The sequence below is a fragment of the Polypterus senegalus genome, chromosome 3, assembly GCF_016835505.1.
Source record: "Polypterus senegalus isolate Bchr_013 chromosome 3, ASM1683550v1, whole genome shotgun sequence".
Lineage (NCBI taxonomy): Eukaryota > Metazoa > Chordata > Cladistia > Polypteriformes > Polypteridae > Polypterus > Polypterus senegalus.
In genome coordinates, this window is record NC_053156.1 from 297988561 (window position 1) to 298009578 (window position 21018).

Here is a 21018-nt window from a genome sequence, read left to right on the forward strand (position 1 = left end):
GACGGCACTGTGACTGGGAGTGGGGTTTAGGTGTTGACCGTTTTTCTTTTTTAATTTCCTAAACAGTTTTGAACCTCAACTCAGCTGAACATGTGGACAGTTTTTATTCACATCCGGAGTATTCACACTCAAATTCACTCGAACGGAGCCAGTTCTGTGTTGCCAAATGAGCTCACCTTTGGGATCCACAAGTAACTCCCATCGACTTTTTTTTAGCAGAATATTTTATAGGAAAGGGCCACAAGCACAAACCAAACCCCATCACAGAAAAACAGGAACAACATTGCACATTTCAAAATGGAATTTATTTGGCACCCGATTTGTTCTGAAAAGTTTCAATTGTTCTTTAAGGTTGAATTTTTACAGGCAAGTGACAAGACAAAACATTTGGCATTGTTTATAGGAATACGCTGCTTTAGAAATCATGTAGAAGGGAAAAAAAAAAAAAAACGCGCGGACCCCCACCCGGCACCACCCCCTGTGGCAGACGGCAGGATGGCACACTTGTTCACTGGCGACCTTCGAAATTTCCCACCTAAGACGGCCCCCCCACAAGTGTTCATCTGACAATACACGATGACCTGCACCCTCTATCGCCTCCCAAAAACAGACAGACGTTTTCAGCCGTGTATTTTTTCACTTCTTTCCCCAAACAAAATTAAGACACTGAATTTAAAATCTCATTTGAAATTTGTAAACATTTTGTATTTTAACTACAACATATTATGTAAACAATTATAGATTTTTTGTCGTTTTTTACACATTCTAGAATACGTTTCTTCTATTTACTTGATTACATTAACTAATAAAGGAATAGAATATTAGTAACAATGTTAGAATACTTTTTTTATGCATGTACATATACAAAAGTGACATTACTGTAATTTTATCATTTTTCTTAAAATTCATCCTTTGTGCAAAATGCTTCAGTAAACTACAATTTGGCATTCATGAGAAACATTTCAGAATTAGCAGAAAGAATGATACCAGTTAGGTGGATGAAGTCTCCTCAGACCCCGCCGGAGGCAGCTTCCTCAAGACGCTCTTCTGATCGGTGGCTCTGGATCCATCCTTCAAGATATTGTGCAAAACAAACTGGTTCAACAAGTGCAAGTTTGATTAAAGGACTGGCGGAGCACACGTTAAGTGAATCCTGCAAGAGTTAACCACCCCAACCCACCAATCCCTACCGGGCAAAGCTGAAAAGAGCCACATGGAAGATCTGATTCGAACGATTACAACCCCGGTCAAACAACAAAACACTGGCTTGTAACTCACCCGTGTAAATTTGTAAAAACAAAAAAAAAAACAAAAAACAGGTATTTATGGTACCAGTGGAGAGGACAGGCACATACGTCCAGATGTCACCTCATTGAAGGGTGGAGGCCCACCAATAAGAAGGACACCATCCTACTGCCTTCTGGATTTCCCACGTTATACAACCCTTGGCACGTAAGGCATGCTGCGCAAACGCTACAACAGCCACTCCCAACTTAAAATTGTGCTCCGGAGTAGAGGCACACGTAATAAAAAGGTACATTTTTCTAAGCAAGCGGTTTCATTATATACAAGAGAACATGAACTTGCAAACTACGCCAGGCATCGAGAGTGTCAGGTACTGTGTCAATCCACCGAGTTATTTTCCAGGCTTCTTCTCCTGACATTTATTTATTTATGTATTTATTTTTGAGTGGATTGCTTACACTCTTCTGTTCGTGGCCGAACATAACAAGCCCACACAAAACATTTAGCAATTTGGTTCGCATCTACTTGTTAAAAAGTTTTAATGGAAAGAATGCCTAGGTTACTGTTCACAGTCGAAGCATCGTTCTAGCTTATAAAACATCCAAATGAATAACGTGTTGTACTGGCAAAGGGTGAAGTTGAGTGCACAAGGGGGCCCCGGAGGTCCGGCTGTCAGCTTCATCGTCCGTTACAGCAAAGTGAATATGTTAAGCGAAGGGAATGGCCAAAGAGTATATTTCTGAGCTCCCTTTTGTAAAACCTGACGATTTCCAACCTTGGCAAATGCAAACTTGAAAGCACACGGAGGACAACGAGAGGGTAAGATTTTACTGGCAAAAGAAAAACAAAAAAAAAAAAATCTGCGGTTAAGTGCCTTCAAGTCAAGATGCCGATAGCCTAGACAGAAAGTTACGATGTTTCTTTTAATTCCTTCCTTCATTCCGGATCACCATCTACTAACTGAAAATGCAGCATGACCAGTTCCATCCACGTGGCAGGCAATTCTGCAGAATTCACTTCAGAGTGGGCTTCACGCGACGTCGTCGTCCTCCAGCCAGTTGTTTTACGTTTCTGACAATCTGGTTAGAGGTCATCATCTCCAATCCCCTCAAAGGCAAAGTTGCCGTGGAAATTGTTGCCACTGATATCATTACCAGAGTTAGAAGTGCTGATTCCTCTCAGAGTTACTGAGGTAAGCTTACTCTGTTGAGAGAAATAAAACACAAACCAAATAAACGTTATCATTGGAGTCGGCGCATTCACCCCATGTCTTGAGCTTTCCTTCAGGTTCTCCTCCCTCACATCCCAAAGCACATGTGTGTCAGGTTGATTGGCAATTCTAAACTGGTCCCTAACCGTTAGAGTGTGTGTGTGTGTACATGAGAGACACCAACAACAGACTTGGGCTCCTTCTTCGGCTATTCCTGCCATGTACCCGATTCTGCTGGGCTACTCTGTGGCCCATGATGTTCCAGGACTGGCATCACTCTCTAAGAAGCTGCTAAGAGAATGACACAGATGGTCTGACTTCTTGACTAAGATGAGGCGTGCTTTGTAATTTAAATTTCCCATTTTTTCCCTAAATACATTATGGGAATGGACAAAGGGATGAACATTAAAGGTAACGTACACTACAAAGAGACTGACAGAAATGGGGAAAGTACTGCATAACAGATAAGAGATATACAGTGGTAACTTGGTATACGTCTGCTTTGGAATAAGTCAAACTTGGTATACGTCTTGTTTGGACATGAAAACGTTTGCTTGGTATGCGACCTTTGTTTGGAATACGACTCGCGAGCTACCCTTGTGTACCTCTCTCTCAAGACAAAGCCACGACTGCCCACGAGCGTCAGTACGGCAGTTGCTAGCATTCAGTGAACAACCCACGTGCTCAGTGTTGTATAGGATTGTTCAGTGATGTTTTTGTCCACTGCTTTATGTTCGGGTGTTGATTGCTATGGTCTGCGTCTTTTGAGACGTATGACTGCCGGAGGGAGGGGTGTGGTTTAGAAGGCACGCTGTATGGAGAGTTGGGTAAACATGGTGCAAAATAAACAGCACTCGAAACGTTATTCTGAGTGTGTCGCTACTTCAATCTAGAGAACACTACGCTACCCTCGTTTACCTCTCTCGAGACAAATCCACGACTGGCCACAAGCGTCAGTACCCCGCTGCTAGCATTCAGTGAACAACTCGCACTATAACTGACTGTGAATTTTCACGTGATTTTCTGTTTTTTTGGGTAAATTTTAACTGATTGTTGAAAAGTATGAAGGTGGCATGCGTATCCGGGACATGGCTGCTGCATACTGTATACCGAAAACGACGGTATCTATGATTGTGAAAAACAAAGACGTTATTAAAAAATGAGGTTAAATTTTAATTTATTTCATCTAATTGCTTTTGTATTTATGTATTTTAGTATTAAGCAGTGTTTAAATTATTTTATACAACCCCATCAATTTATAATATGCCAATAACAATAGGATTTTTTTTCATGGGACCTGATTAATCATTTTCCCTTTATTTCTTATGGAAAAAATTCATGTGGTATACGTCCTGTTTGGTATAAATCAAAGGGTCTGGAACGGATTAGGAACGTATACCGAGGTACCACTGTATATAAAATGGATGGATAGACAAAGAGATAAGGAAGGACCTAAACAAAGCAGATGTACATAACAGTAAGATACAAAGATATGAAAGGCAGTACATAAAAGGGATGGATGGATAAACAGATAAGGAAGGAACTATAAAAATTAGATGTTACATAACAGTGAGGTACAAAGATCTGGAAGGCACCATATAAAATGGATTGAAAGACAAAGTGATATGGAAGGAAGTATGCAAATCAAATAACAGTAAGATACAAAGATATGGAAGGCACCTTATAAAATGGACAAAGATACGGAATGAACTATAAAAATTAAATGACATAACAATAAGATATAAAGGTCTGAATGGTGCCATATAAAAAGGGATGGACACACATTAAGATATGTAAGGAACTATACAAATTAGATGGACATAACAGATAGAAAGATATGAAAGGCACTATATAAAAACGATGGATAGACAGATATGGAAAGAACTATATAAATTAGAGAGATAACAGATACAAAGATATAGAAGGCACTATAAAAATGGAAAGATGGACAGAGAGACAGTAAGGATGGCACTACATAAAACAGATGGAGGGATAGACAAACAACACAAGAAAGACGGGCCAAACACCAAACTGTGTTCAAAACGTTAAGTTAAAGTCCTGGCGGTCAACTCTGTCAAGAAGAGGACTGATAAGACAAAAAAGAAAAGCTCAGCAGCCTGAGGCTACAAACCTCCATTGACTATCGATTTTTTTTTTCTTTTATCATTATTGGCTTAACCACTCAATGATACAAGGTAGTCAGCTATAAATTTAACATCTAAGTCCACAGAGGTCTGGGCACATAATTATAAGTTTAAATATATCAATTCATCTTTGTTTTATTTAGTGCAGCTCACACAGAAGATCAAAAAGTGTTCTTTATACAGCACAGAGATACAAGATTAGTGATAACATTTGAAAAATGTGTGGCTTACTGAGAGCTTGACAACTGCTTCTTTGTTCGAGTCCGGGGAGTCCTATAAAAACAAAATAAATAAATCAGAGACAATTCAGCATTAAAAAAATACATTTAATAAATTGTAAAATGATACAGATGTATATGGAGACTTACAAGCAAAGGAGGGGACTTCACAGCCTGCTGACTTTCTGAACGCCGTAAGGAACCATTATGCCGTTTCCGCAACATCTGGATAAAAAAAAAACAATGGAATATTTAAAATGTTCTATTAAATATCGTCCCCTGTGACCCTTCAGCTATCTTCCAGAATTGTGTCATATCTCCGCAATCCCATATGTTTGCCTTCACACTTGTCACAAATGTATCATTAATTCATGTAAAAACATAAACAGTTCAGAAAACGTTATCACCAAGGAATGTGTTCCTTATTGTAACCTAAAGATATGTTTTTTGCCTGTGTTTTGGTGTTTGTCCAATCTAGAATTAAATTGGTATATAAAAGTATTTTAAAAAGTATAGGAAAAGTTGGGATTGCATATGTATTCATCCCCTTTTAAAATGAAACCATAAATAAGATCTGGTCCAACCAATGAACTTCAGAAGTCACATAATTAGTTGATTAGGGTTTGCCAAGTGCAATCGAAGTGTCACATGATGTCAGTTCTGAGAGGCCTCCTGGCTCTGCAGCACCGCTAAGTAACCAACATGAAGACCAAGAAGCACTCCAAAGACAAAAACCACGGTTGAACGAATGAGGCACATGACCTGCATTGTGAGGGAGCGTCAGTTACGGCACTACGGCCATGTGGTGCGTTTTCCCCGAGAGTGATCCGGCTCGTAAAATCCTCATTGTTGAGGACCGGAGTGGCTGGATCAGGCAAAGGGGTCGCCCACGTAACACTTGGCTGCGGCAGATAGAGGGTCATTTCCGGAGGGTGGGACTGGACCGCGTGTCTGCCTGGGGGGTTGCAAACCAGGATCTCGAGTTGTTTCGTTGTGTAGTGGGTGCGGCAATGGGCTGTACCAGTGCATGCTCCCCAACTTGATTTGACTTCAATATCCCATGGAGCACCCATTAAATTCATCATAACAAAATGGAAAGAATATGGCACCATTATAAACCTGACAAGAGAAGGCCATCCTGCAAAATTCACAAGAGCGGGCAAAGTGGACATTAATTTAGAAAGCAACAAAGACACCATATATAACACTGAAGGAAGTGCAAAGATCCACAGTGGAGATGAGCGTTTCTGTCCATAGGATCACTTTAAGCTGTACACTCGGACTTTATAGAAGAGTGGCCAGAAAAAAACCTTTGCTTAAAGAATAAAATAAGAAAACACATTTGGAGTTTGCCCATCAGCATGCCTCAGACTCTCCAGACATATGGAAGAAGGTTCTCTGGGTCAGATGGGGATAAAATTGACCTTTTTTGGCCATCATGGGAAAGGCCATGTGCTGTGCAAACCCAACACTTCCCATTACTCTGAGAGCACCATTCCCACAGTGCAGCATGGTGGTGGCAGTGTCAGGCTGTTGAAAACTGGTCAGGATTGAAGGAAAGATGGATGGTACTAAATACGGGGCAATTCTTGAGGACACCCTGCTTCAGTCAGCCAGAGACTTGAGACTGTGATGAAGGTCCAACTTCCAGCAAGACAATGAATGACCCTCAACACACTGCTAGAATGACACTGGAGGGGTTAAAAGGGAAACATTGAAATGTCTTGGAATGACCACGTCAAAGCCCAGACCTCAATCCAATAGAGAACCTGTGGCATGACTTGAAGATGGCAGGACACCAATGAGACCCACAGAAGTTAAAGGATTTGGAGCAGTTTGGCCTTGAGGAATGGAGAAAAATTCCAGTGGAATCTTCAGAAAATCCAGTGGCTCTGCTAATAGAGACATTCAATAAGAGACCTGCAGGAAAAAAGGGGCTGTACAAAATATTGAGTTTGGGGAGTGAATACCTGTGCACACTTAGGAAGTCAGCTTTTTGTCTTAATTATTATTTGTGTCACAATAAGAAAATATTTTGTAGCTTCAAAGAGGCAGACATGTTATGCAAATCAAATGGTGTTAAACCCTCCCAAAAATCCATCTGAATCCCATGTTGTAATGCAACAATACAGGACAAAGACAGAGACGATGAATACTTTGCTAAGGCACTATATGTTTATTACATTATAATAAATGCCAATAACCAAAACAACAAGAAAACGAATTTGTGCAAAACTCCGATCTAATATATAAAGCAGACTCGATGTGTGTATCTATGTTTGTTTTGTCCACCATACAAATCTGCACTGGGCGTCAGATCACCACCAAACTGGGGATGGGGCTCCTTTGTGTGAAGGAGAAGGTCATGAGGTATGTTTGGTTCGGAAAAATGTTTGTGGTGAACTGCAGGGCACCTTTTCAACGACACAACGTTTGGCACACATGTCCCCGTACTTATCATCGACAAGATGGCCACACGTTGCAACAGGTGTTCACCGTAGCACCATCTAGTGGCAGCTTTGGTCTCTGTGTGTCGCTCTTTACCCATGTTTCTTTAAATTGCCAAGAGATGGCGGAAGTGTCCAAGTATGAGAAGGCGACTGCTTTGATCAGGTGAAGGGGAACTGGCGTATGGATGTAAAACGTGAACGACCCAGTGCGCGGTACCAGCTCACACACCCGCGTTTCTACACGTGACACTCCCACACGCACTGATAGTGCTGTATTTCATTTGCCAACGTCCATTATATGCAAGCACGTTTAAACAGAGACTCGTATTAAAAAGACAGCATCCTTCCCCCACCATTTTCCCCAAACGCAGCACCGGTTGTATGTCACTTCTCTCTGTAGTTACCATCGGCAATGTCCGTTAGATGGCATCACACTTCAACACAGACGCTCCTTACAAACAGAGCACCCCTCCCCGCCATTTTTCCCAGTACGGTTTCAGTGCTATTCTTTCTCACTGGCTTTCTGTATTTCTGGTGCTATTTGCTCGCTTTCCGACTCACAGTACAATTTCAGTGTTACTCTTTCTGATTGACTGGGCGGTCTCGTGGTCTGGAATCCCTACAGATTTTATTTTTTGTCTCCAGCCTTTTTTTGTTTTTTCTGTCCACCCTGGCCATCGGACCTTACTTATTCTTTGTTAATTAATGTTGACTTATGTTTATTTTTTATTGTGTCTTCTATTTTTCTATTCATTTTGTAAAGCACTTTGAGCTACATTTTTTTGTATGAATATGTGCTATATAAATAAATGTTGATTGATTGATTTATTGACTGGTGCTATTTGTTCGCTTTCTGACATATTGTAAATAAGGTAAATTCATCTCACTCTGGTGCTTATTCCGTACGTAATACCAGGTAACACATTATAATTGTCCTGCTTTTCGCTAATATACCCATGCCACCGAAACAAAGACGTAGAATTGGAAGGTTCACTTCAGATGCCACAACAAAGTCTATTTCAAGGGCGTCTGAAACGCCACAACAGACACAATCCAGAGTGGAAGAACTTACAATAAAATGTCAATCAGAAAACTGTTTGCTCTTTTTCTATGTTCTGTTGAATTCACCAGTTATAGATTCCCGGGCCGCGCTGGGTACTCCTGCTAGTATCACATAAATGATGTAAACAACACATTTCAAGTGTTACCTTTTGTCACTCATTTCAAGTGCTGAAGACATTTCAATGAACACATCTATTGAGTGTACTGCAAATGCTTCATTTTTCAATAACAAAGTAGAATTTAATTAATACGACAGCTCAAAGGAAAAGAAACTGCAACTTTTTACACCAAATAAACATGAGAACAATTAACGACTTTAATGTGTTAACTTTTTTAGGTGTGTCTGCATAAAAAATCATAAGCACTCACTGTCATTATGTGTCGGACTTTCTACATTAGACAACCGGGCTCTCAGTAGGCAAATGTAATTGAAACTTTATACGTGTATTCAAGGACAATTTGTGAGGAAAGTTAAACATTCTTGTTGAGAAATCTCAAATAAAATGTGTAATATAAAACTTTTCAAATTTCAAACAGTATTGATTTTGTTTTAAGTCATAGGGACGGGCGATGTGGGTGCGAGAGCAGACGAACGATGAGCGCTCACACATAAGTACAAAGAATACAATGCAGTTCCAAAGAAAAGAATGAATGAATGCAGGTGTTTTGGACTGGCCAAACAGAAGAGAGGCACGTCTGTCAGATGTCTCGTGTCTATCATACCCCGACGAAACTGAAAAAGGAAAATAAAAGGGCTGAGATTGTGGCAGAACTCGCCATACGTCGCAAGCCTTCAAACAAGCACCAGTGCTACGAGGCAGCATGTTATTAGCCATCAGAATGCGACAAGCGGAACAACACTTGGGAAATGTGATACTGTGCTCAAGTTTGTACGTTGTGTAATTTGTCATTGCTATGAGTTGTGTGTAATGTGGGCCGACCCTTTTTAATATCTACACACGTGGACAAAATTGTTGGTACCCTTCAGTCAATGAAAGAAAAACTCAAAATGGTCACAGAAATAACTTTAATCTGACAAAAGTAATAATAAATAAAAATTCTATGAAATTTAACCAATGAAAGTCAGATATTGATTTTGAACCATGCTTCAACAGAATTATTTAACTCATGAAACAGGCCTGGACAAAAATGATGGTACCCCTAACTTAATATTTTGTTGCACAACCTTTTGAGGCAATCACTGCAATCAAACGATTCCTGTAACTGTCAATGAGACTTCTGCACTTCTCAGCAGGTATTTTGGCCCACTCCTCATGAGCAGACTGCTCCAGTTGTCTCAGGTTTGAAGGGTGCCTTTTCCAGACGGCATGTTTCAGCTCTTTCCAAAGATGCTCAATAGGATTGAGGTCAGGGCTCATAGAAGGCCACTTTAGAATAGTCCAATGTTTTCCTCTTAGCCATTCTTGGGTGTTTTTAGCTGTGTGTTTTGGGTCATTGTCCTGTTGCAAGACCCATGACCTGCGACTGAGACCAAGCTTTCTGACACTGGCCAGCACATTTCTCTCTAGAATCCCTTGATAGTCTTGAGATTTCATTGTACCCTGCACAGATTCAAGACACCCTGTGCCAGATGCAGCAAAGCAGCCCCAGAACATAACAGAGCCTCCTCCATGTTTCACAGAAGGGACAGTGTTCTTTTCTTGATATGCTTCATTTTTCCGTCTGTGAACATAGAGCTGATGTGCCTTGGCAAAAAGTTCAATTTTTGTCTCATCTGTCCATAGGACATTCTCCCAGAATCTTTGTGGCTTGTCCACATGTAGTTTGGCAAATTCCAGTCTGGCTTTTTATGATTTGTTTTCAACAATGGTGTCCTCCTTGGTCGTCTCCATGAAGTCCACTTTGGCTCAAACGACGACGGATGGTGCGATCTGACACTGATGTTCCTTGAGCTTGAAGTTCACCTTGGATCTCTTTAGAAGTTTTTCTGGGCTCTTTTGTTACCATTCGTATTATCCGTCTCTTTGATTTGTCATCAATTTTCCTCCTGCGGCCACGTCCAGGGAGGTTGGCTACAGTCCCATGGATCTTAAATTTCTGAATAATATATGCAACTGTAGTCACAGGAACATCAAGCTGCTTCGAGATGGTCTTATAGCCTTTACCTTTGACATGCTTGTCTATAATTTTCTTTCTAATCTCCTGAGACAACTCTTTCCTTCGCTTCCTCTGGTCCATGTTGAGTGTGGTACACACCATGTCACCAAACAACACAGTGACTACCTGGAGCCCTATATATAGGTCCACTGACTGATTACAAGATTGTAGACACCTGTGATGCTAATTAGTGGACACACCTTGGATTAACATGTCCCTTTGGTCACATTATTTTCAGTCTTTTCTAGGGGTACCATCATTTTTGTCCAGGCCTGTTTCATGAGTTTATTTTTTTAAATAATTCTGTTGAAGCATGGTTGAAAAGCAATGTCTGACTTTAATTGGTTAAATTTCATAGAATTTTTATTTATTATTACTTTTGTCAGATTAAAGTTATTTCTGTGACCAATTTGAGTTTTTCTTTCATTGACTGAAGGGTACCAACAATTTTGTCCACGTGTGTATATGTTACCCCTGGGTCACATCATCCGCAGGCATGGAGTTTCATTCCATCACTATGCCGATGATACGCAGCTCTATGTGAGAGTGGATTCGATTTCTCTTACATGTCTGTCAACCCTTTCCTCCTGCTTGGATGTCCAAGAACTTTCTTAAGCTGAACAGCACCAAAACTGAAGCTCTTTTAATTGGTTAAATATCAACTTTGTTCCTCTGTAAATTGGACTTCCTTTTCTGGCCATACCATTACTTTCTCCCCCTCTGTTACTAATTTGGGTGTCAAATTAGACTCCCATTTGTCATTTGATACACCTCTTTGATGTCCATCACCTCTGTAAAACTGCATTCCTTCATCTTCAAAACATAGCCAAACTCTGTCCCTGCCTTTCCCTTTGTGATGCTGAAAACCTGGTTCATGCCTTTGTCTCCTCCAGGCTGGACTACCGTAATGCACTCCTCATCAGGATCCCCAGCAGGAGTCTTCAAAAGCTCCAAGAAATTCAAAGTAGTGCTGCAAGTATCCTAATGAGGGTGCGCAAATATGAACATATGTCACCAATCCTTTGGTCAATTCATTGGCTCCCTATTCACATCCGTATTGAGTACATACTCTTGTTTGCTCACTCATCAGTGTATTCATGGAAATGCTCCACAACACCTTAAGGAACTTCTTATATTACAATCCACTACAAGAAACCTTCGTCTTGCAAATACCTTCCGCCTTCGCCCCCCTGTGACCAAACTTCATACAATGGGTGACCGAGCCTTTGCAGTTCCTGCTCCATGGCTCTGGAATGCCCTACCAGCAAATTGTGGGCTGTTTTAAGAAAACAGTTAAAAGACTTTTCTATTTAGGAAAGCATATTAACAAAATTGCCACCAATTATTGTTTTATCTTGTTGTGTCTTTGTTTACATTTTTTATGTAGCACTTTGACTGCATTTGTCACTATAGTGCTTTCTTTAACTTGCGTCCAGGCATTTGCAATCTTTTCAACAGCTTCTTTCGCGTTAATTTTAATCTCCTTGTCTACAAGTTATGCTGACGAGAATTTTTACTCAGCATTTCCTTGCGATAATACACTTTCAGGGTGGGAATGATCCCCAAATCCAATGGCTGAAGCGCTGCTGTGCAATTGGGTGGGAGGAATTCAACGCATGCATTATCTAAATGCGGAAGCATGTCGTGGGCAGCACAGTTATCAATCAGAAGCTGAATCATCCTTTTCTTCTTCTTCATACTGTGAGGTTTCTAAACTCTTTTGGGATTCCCCCCCACTTCCCCACCCAATGGGAACGAGACGCTGAAGTGCGTCCCGAAGTGCGATTGCCGCATCTGTGAAAGATTGTTTGCTCGTTGCCAGGGCAGGACAACAGCAGGCTCACAGCGCTGCAGTGAAGCACCACAGAAGCAGCGAATCCTAAAAGATCGCGGGTGCGCTATAAGTCCCTGTCTTACACCCCAAAACACAGGGCTGAGTTTCAGTACTTAAGCAAAACCAGCTTTATTCAGCTTGAAATAAGAATGGCACGGTTATTTATTGTAGCATGATCTGCCACTCTCCTATAAATAGACACAGCAGTCAGACAGGGTTGTGACCAGGTTAGTGGCCAAGTAATCCTGTTCCCTGCACTAACAATGTTATGAGGGGTGATGCATGCCAAAATTAAGACTCACAACTTGTCATAGTTCCCTGCATCACCCATCGAGATCTTTTCTGTTTGTTTCAGTGCCGAGCCGAATCAGAGCTGTGAGCGTGCTGTTGCCCCGGCAACAAATAAACAGTCTTCCACAGACGGTGACCGCACTTCGGTGTGTTGTCCCGTTGACGGAGGTCCCAAGAGAGTTTAGAAACCTAACATTTTCTTGAATGAGTGCCGCATTAATAGGAATGGCTCTTGAATGAGCGTCACTGAGACACATAAAAACGGCTTTTTTTGATGTCTTCAAATGCAGCAGTTTGCATACGTTTGCAACCCGAGATTTTTCTTCTTTTTTTTCTCGGTCTTTCAAGAAAGTTGAAAGTGTCGATGGAGAAACTCCGAATTCATTGGCGGTGTCTCTTTTTTCTTTTTGCCGCAATCGAGAGCTGCAAAAGTGTAAAGCTTTTTTTTTTTCCTAATATGAACTGTCATCGTTTTTCATGTCTGTTGTTTCTATAGGAGGGTGACAATGAGTTAAATTCCAATGGATGTTTTTCAAATGTTGACGAGCAATAAACAAGGTATCACTGAAAATCACTGAAAACAAAAACAGCAAAAAAAAAAACAGTACGAGGGATTTGTTTTTACAATGCTTGCGTTCAGAGATCGTTGTGCACAACTGAGCTGCGACCACAGAACTAACTGCTCTGTGGATGATTCATTCAGGCATTTCAAGGTCACTTTGTTGTTCAAAAGTATCTGCTGAATGTACTTCATTGTAACGAGATTTCTGTAGACACGTGTCATATGGGGAAACAGTCGAGACCATAAAAATACTTCGTTGTAATGAAAATTTCGTTGTAAAGATATTCGTTGTAACAGAATTTTACCTGTATTATTATAATTATAATGGGACATCATCACAGCAATGAGATCTAGCAAATGCAGTCAGTATGTTTGGCATCCTCTCAGACTAGAACTTGTGCAAAGTGCCGCCAGCTTCACACATTTTTAGTATAATCAGAATCATAAAATATCATAAAATCTTAATATTGCTGGAATTATTTCAATCACATTTTCAAGTTTCTTTTGGTTTGTTGTTGTCCTACCAATAACTCTGCCTGTTCCCTGACCATGATTCTAGTGTCTTTACTAATTTCCACCAATCACTATAATGAGGTGCCATACTGGACTGGTCTTGATCAACAGATGTGACTGAAACAGACAGCCAATACAGACAGGGATACAGATCCACTAGGATTCTGGAAATGGCACCAAGATACAAGTTCAGCGGTACTAGCAAGGGGGGCTTTCAAGCACTAGTGGCAAAACAGTCACATAGTAAAGATCATCACTTAAGGCAGACAGGACAGGCTGATCTTACTGCCATATAGTTTAGGACTATAGCATCTTTCACATCCATTTGGAGTTTGTATATTTATCAAACTTACAATGTGTTTGTTAGTCATTTGCAAAGAAAATTAAAGTATCACAATATTTTTAGGGCGGCACGGTGGAGCAATGGGTAGCGCTGCTGCCTCACAGTTAGGAGACCCGGGTTCGCTTCCCGGGTCCTCCCTGCGTGGAGTTTGCATGTTCTCCCCGTGTCTGCTTGGGTTTCCTCCCACAGTCCAAAGACATGCAGGTTAGGTGCATTGGTGATTCTAAATTGCCCCTAGTTTGTGCTTGGTGTGTGTGTGTGTGCCCGGCGGTGGGCTGGCGACCTGTCTGGGGTTTGTTTCCTGCCTTGTGCCCTCTGTTGGCTGGGATTGGCTCCAGCAGACCCCCGTGACCCTCTAGTTAGGATATAGCGGGTTGGATAATGGATGGATGGACAATATTTTTAAGCCATTACTAGCCCTCCTCTATTCTGCTTCTCTTCTCTGTATCTGTATGGCAATTGGTGCCACTGCTCTACTGCTGGGCTGCCCTTCTGCATATGAAAAAGTAATTTTGGATGAAGGAGCGTTGGAATAATTCTGTCATCAGATTGGATGGCCAGCACCGACTCCACTATATAAAACTCAGGAGTGGGTAGGTGGCCAGTTGGCCGAGATCTCCAGGATTGGGATTTTGTTGTTTATTTTCTCTTTTTACAGTTTTAATCTCCACAGCTGTCAACTGGCCATAGATCATCAATTAATTAATGAACAGATGTTGCTGGTTACCACTTATGCTTAATCAGTTTGTACACTGTTCTCTGTGTGTTTGAACAAATCTGCACTTACATGTATACCAGTTCTGTATTTAGTAATTAGTATCATCTATACTAGTATTTTAGCTGAGAATTGTTCACAGCTCTCTGTGCCTGCACTCAGTGAAGAACGCTATATAAAAATGAAGTTGCATTGTAGCATTTATAGTAGGTATTTTTATGAGTGTAATTCTGTCTATTTTGGGAGTTTAAAACGTGAAATAAAGTTGAAGTTGGATTCTGTCTCCTTTTCCTTTATTTACACAACACCCTGAATCTGGTCACATGACCTGATCTATCCCTCATTAAACTGCTCCACCGCACCAAACTTTCAGATTGACAACCATCACTGCAACACTGCACTGATTTTGGCTTTATTACAGAGTGACCAGAAAGAAGCCTCTCCTCAGCAGAATACACATAGAAGCTCTCCTGGAGATTGCAAAAAGGCACCTAAAGGACTCTCAAGACTGTGAGAAACAAGACTCTTTGGTGTGACAAACCAAGATTAGCATCATGTCTGGAGGAACCCAGGCACCACTCATCACCTGCGCAATACCATTTCAACAGTGAAGCATGGTGGTGGCAGCATTGTGCACTGCGGTTGGGGACTAGGGGACTAGGAGACTAGACAATGATGAGCGAAAGCTGAATGGAGCAAAGTTCACAGACATTCTTAATGAAAACCTGTTCCAGAGGGCTCTGGACCTCAAAATGGGCTGAAGGTTCACCTTTCAACAGTACAAAGCAAAGACAACACATGAGTGGCTTAGGGTCAATTCAGTGAGTGTTCGTCTGTGGCTCAGACAGAATCTGGACTTGAACTCAATCAAACATCGCTGGAGAGACCTGAAAGTATCTGTCCACTGATGGTCTCCATCCAACATTACAGAGCTTGAGAGGTGCTGCAGAAAAGAATAGCAGAAAAATCCCCAAAACCAGGTGTACAGTGGGCTAAATTATTTGATCCCCTGGTGATTTTGTAAGTTTGCTCATTTAAAAAGAAATGAACAGTCTCTAATTTGTATCGTAGTTTCATTTTAATGGAAAGAAACAGAATATCAACCCCAAAAAATCCAGAAAAAAAACACAGTACATAAAAGTTATAAACTGATTTGCACATCATTGAGAGTGGATGTGTTTGTGTGTGTCCTGCGGTGGGTTGGCACCCTGCCCGGGATTGATTCCTGCCTTGTGCCCTGTGTTGTCTGGGATTGGCTCCAGCAGACCCCCCCGTGACCCTGTGTTCGGATTCAGTGGGTTGGAAAATGTATGGATGGATGAGAGAAATAAGGGTTTGATCTCTTACAACCCAGCCAGAATTCTGGCTCCCACAGATCGGCTATGTGTCCGTGTGGCACACAGATTACAATCAATCAATCAATCAATCACAGATACTCCTGATCTCAACTCGTTATGTGTATAAAGCACACCTGTCCAAAGAAACAATTTCTTCCATTCCAACCTCTTCACCACCATGGGCAACACCAAAGAGCTGTAAAAAAAACGTCAGGGACAAGACCTGCACAAGGCTGGAATGGGCTACAAGACCATCAAGCAAGAAGCTTGGTGAGAAGGTAACAACTGTAGGTGCGATAATTCAGAAATGGAGGAAAAAAGTTTGCCAGTGAACATCTGGGCCTGTGCATGTGCCTTCTTGAGCAGGGGGCCTTGTGGGCGCTGCAGGATTTCAATCCATTATGGCGTAGTGTGTTACCAGTGGTGTTCTTGGTGACTGTGGTGGTCCCAACTGCCTTCAGATCATTTACAAGCTCCTGCTGTGTAGTTTTGGGCTGATCTCTCACCTTTCTCATGATTATCCTCACCTCATGAGGCAAGATCCTGCATGGAGCTCCAGACCGAGGGTGATTGATGGTCATTTACTTAAGATGATCAAATCTTTATTTCTCTCAATGACATGCAAATCAGTTTATAACTTTTATGTAATGTGTTTTTTTTCCCTGGATTTTTGGATGATATTCCATCTTTCTCCATTAAAATTAAACTACCTTAAAAATTAGAGCAAAAGTGAGCAAACATACAAAAATTACCAGGGGATCAAATAATTATTTCTCCCACTATACAAGTTGTGTCAAGCCACAGCCTAGAAAACTACAAAGAATCTGAATATTTTTTTTTAAATACATTTGTAAATAAAATTCTAAACTGCTGTTTTTTCTTTGTTATTCTGGGGTATTTGTGTGTTGCTTGATGAGGGAAAATGAACTTAAAATGATTTTAGCATCAGGCTACAAAAGAACAAAATATGTAAAAAGTGACGGGCTCTGAGGACTTTCTGATGGCACTGTATTTAATTGTGCCTTTCATATCGGTTTATCTATAGTTTTACTTTTATTAGACTTTTCACTGAATGAGAGATTATCTTTACCCCATTGGTTCTGATTCTGAAACGTACTGTAAGACCTTACCTTTATTTTTTTTTTTAGATTTAAAAAAATACATTTTCCTAATTTTGTAGGCCTTTCTCTTCACTTTTTGATATGCTTTTTAAAACAATGTATTGTTGTGTTTTCATGTAGCTTGGGGGTCTGATCATTAAGTTACGAAGTACCCTCAAGAAAACAAAATGTACAATATCAAGATGTGTAGTGCACTTTGACTATGCCAGCATGCAATGTGATAGTTTTGCCATATCGCAACTTTCATTTTTTGCCTACCAACATTTCATACCCTCCCATCAATTCCCTCCGCTTGTGCCCATTTTTAACTCAAAATCTAAAATTTATAAATGTTGAAAATTTTTCAGTGATTTGCAATAAAGCGTAAATGTATAACTTGTACAATCAGAGATACAATGCAAATGTAAGAGATATCTAAAAAAAAGTACAAGAAAGTAGGCTGAAGTAGTATGGACATGTGATGAGGACAGACAATGAATATGTGGGCAAAAGAGTGGTGGGATGGGAAGTACAGGGGGAAGAGAAAGCTAGTGAAGTGGATTTATAAAAAAGAAGATCTGAAGGAAAAAGGGCTTGACTGGCAAGGAGGTGCAGGACTAAGCTGTTTGGAGAAGGCTCATCAAGTACATCAACCTCACACAGAAGAAGCAGAGGCATAACTAGTACAAAAACGGACTTTCAACAAATCCTGCTTGACCTGCACTTGTACAAGAACTACATCACTGCAACCACAGAACATACAAATACACTTTAAAGTATAAGTCTACATTTGTTCATCTCTATATGACTTTGCATATTTTTTTTATATTTTAGGTTAATAAGAATACAGACCTTCTTGATGCTGCCACCGGACTTCTTCACCATTAACTCATCAACCATTGACTGAAGGCAGATGCTCATCATGATGGCCTGAAAGGTCAAAAAACTAAGTTTTGTGAATGAAACTTTGTCTCAGCTTTGAAATGGTTTAAAACAAGTAAATCCACTGTAAATCCACTGCTGCAAACACTAAATAAGAGCTTAGCTGATTTGTTTGTACAATAATGAAGCAGAATTACAACTTATCTACGTCCGATTCAAGTTAGGTGCTTTTCATGTTTGTGCTGGACAAAACTTGTGTCTCATGTCTGCCTGTGTCGGGCACGGTAGCTGGTACGCCCCCTGTTGGTCCACAATATTTTTTAGAAAAATATTATATATATTGGCTTACCAAGCCAATTTGAGTTCCAATAATTAGTTCTAAAAGTTTTGGAATCAATAAAATGACAACGGTGCCCAAATTTATGCACCGGCCTGAGTTTGTTTGAACAATTATTGCACACTTTCTGTAAATCCAATAAACTTTATTTCACTTCTCAAAAATTACTGTGTGTGTCTCCTATATGATATATTTAACTGACATTTTTTATCGTTACAACCAACGATTTATACAGGAAAATAATGACTATTAACAAGGTTGCCCAAACTTTTGTATCCCCATGTATATATATTATATTATATATATACAGTATATATATAGTGGAACCTCGGTTCACAAACGTCTCAGAACATGTACAAATCGGTTTACGACCAAAAAGTTCGACAAAATTTTGCATCTGTTCACGACCACACACTCGGTATACGAACAAGCCAGTTTTCCTTTTGATTTGTGCGCTCCGATGATTTCCGCACGTGTTGTCTCTCCCTGTGCAGCAGACGAGTGAGAGAGAGACACACACACACGCACAGGCGCAAGTGAGAGTAAGAGAGACACACAAACACACACACAGGCGCACGCGAGAGAGACACCCACACACACTGGCGCGCACGCGAGAGAAACGGCTAGACGCATAAGGCTTGTTTTTAAAGAGACACATCCGAGCGTTGTTTTAACCTCGTTGTATTTAATGAAGACTTTTTTCTATTGGATTTTAACTTCCACTTCACTTCTGTTTACAGCGATCGGTTCGTAGCGTGCGTTGTTGCAATGTTACTTTTCTTGGTGTTTTATTAAATTACGGATTTTTAAAATGTTAAAATGTGCTATAGCGCGAACTCTTGCAGTATTAGTTTTCTCTGTTGTTCAAGGTTTATTACACTGTGCATTCTATGGTATAATTAACTATATTTGTGCTTAAAAATCTTTAAGAAAAATATATTTACATACAGTTCATACGGTTTGGAACAGATTAATTGTATTTACATACAATCCCATGGGGGAAATTACTTTGATTCACGACCAAATCGGTTTACGACCAGAGTTTTGGAATGAATTTTGGTCGTGAACCGAGGTTCCACTGTATGTATATGTTAGAGGATCTTTTTCAAAAAGGAGTACAACAATCCACACTGAATCTGTTCTTTAAAATGTCATTTCCTTACCTGAGGGCTGCTTATGGTGACCCACTGTAGGCGATCTTTACTCATTAGATACTCAAAAGCAAGTTCCAGCTTAAGCTCAGATTTCCCTGAAGACCCTCCATTGGCTGTACCATTTGCAACTGGGACCTGCTGAAATAAGAACTTAAAAATGAAATTACTTTTCAACTAAATTCCTCAGCAAAACCCAAATATATTTGTCAATCTTTTAAAAAAACATTTTCACGTTGGCAGAGTGGTGCTAGAATTTTGTTTTACTACACTAACTACTAGTCTCAGCTCAGACTGCAGCAAGCTTTGGAGAACCTTGACAAAACTAGACATTTTGTTAACATCCATCCATCCTTTATCCAACTTACTATATCCTAACTACAGGGTCACGGGGGTCTGCAGGAGCCAATCCCAGCCAACACAGGGCGCAAGGCAGGAAACAAACCATGGGCAGAGGAAACCAAGAGGAAACTTAGCCGTTTTGTTAACATTTTAAGTGAAACCCAAACAAAGGTATTTTTATGAAAATGTTAATGTACAGTTGAGATTTATTTGATGAACTGAAAAATATATAAAATAAAAGAATAAAATGAGGCCATTGCAAAAGTTTGAACAACTTACTAAACCTTCGTAACACCCTCCTTGGCAAAGAGCACAGCTTGCAAAGGTTTCTTGTAGCCAACTATGAGACTTTCAAATCTTGTTTTGGTCATTTTTACGGATCGCGTTCAGCTGCGAGATATCCTTGGGCTGTCTTGCATGCACGGCATGTTTAAGATCAAACCACAGATTTTCAATGATGTTAAAGACTGGGGACTGAGAAGGACATTCCAAACCTTCCCCTTGGGTCTCATGTTATCGTAGATTTCTAAGTGTATTTTTGTATCGCCTTGTCATAGAATCTTTTTTTTGCAGCTTTAGTTTCCTGACAATCTGACATTCTTCTTGAGTCAAGTTAAGTCAAGTTGGGGAGCGTGCACTGGTACAGTGTGTTGCCACACCTACTACACGACAAAACAACTTGGAATCCCGGTTGGCAACCCCCCAAGGCAGACCTGTGGTCCACCCTCTAGAAATGACCCTCTACCTACTGTAGCCAGGTGTTTCGTGGGCAACCCCTTGGCCTGGGCCAGCCACTCGGGTTCCCAACAATGAGGATCCTACTTGCTGGATCACCCTTGGGGAAATGCGCCACATGGCCATAGTGCCGTAACGGACACTCCCTCACAATGCAAGATGTGTTGATATTTAATGGAATCCATTCTTCCTTGTACTCACAGAATGTTTTCCGTGCCACTAGCTGCCACATGACTCTAACAGTTACCCTTGTTTTAGCCAAACAAAGAGTTTGATTTAACTTCATCTTTCCTTTGGACTGGTTTACAAAATGCTTTGACTTTGCAGGTGATTTTTGTGAAATCAACAAAAAAATGTCTTTTGCTGCATGATGCGGCTACCAGGCTGTCTTGGCATGGTGAGGGTGGTCGCAGTGGCAGTGCATCACAA

At 40.6% G+C, this 21018-nt stretch overlaps 1 protein-coding gene across 3 annotated transcripts in view; it reads right to left on the reverse strand.

The window, feature by feature from the left end:
• Nucleotides 1-282: 282 nt before the first annotated feature.
• snx17 (sorting nexin 17) overlaps nucleotides 283-21018 on the reverse strand; it is a 217622-nt gene continuing 196886 nt past the window's right edge. Inside the window, exons 11-15 of one of the 3 annotated variants that reach the window (XM_039749489.1) lie at nucleotides 19525-19650; nucleotides 17995-18072; nucleotides 4968-5042; nucleotides 4831-4872; nucleotides 283-2448 (exon numbers count right to left, since the gene is read on the reverse strand). In XM_039749489.1, coding sequence (XP_039605423.1) covers nucleotides 2329-2448; nucleotides 4831-4872; nucleotides 4968-5042; nucleotides 17995-18072; nucleotides 19525-19650 — 441 coding nt within the window. In that variant the 3' untranslated portion in view covers nucleotides 283-2328. Of the gene's footprint in view, nucleotides 2449-4830; nucleotides 4873-4967; nucleotides 5043-17994; nucleotides 18073-19524; nucleotides 19666-21018 lie in introns of all 3 variants that reach the window. The other 2 variants (XM_039749487.1, XM_039749486.1) reach the window with 2 other exon arrangements.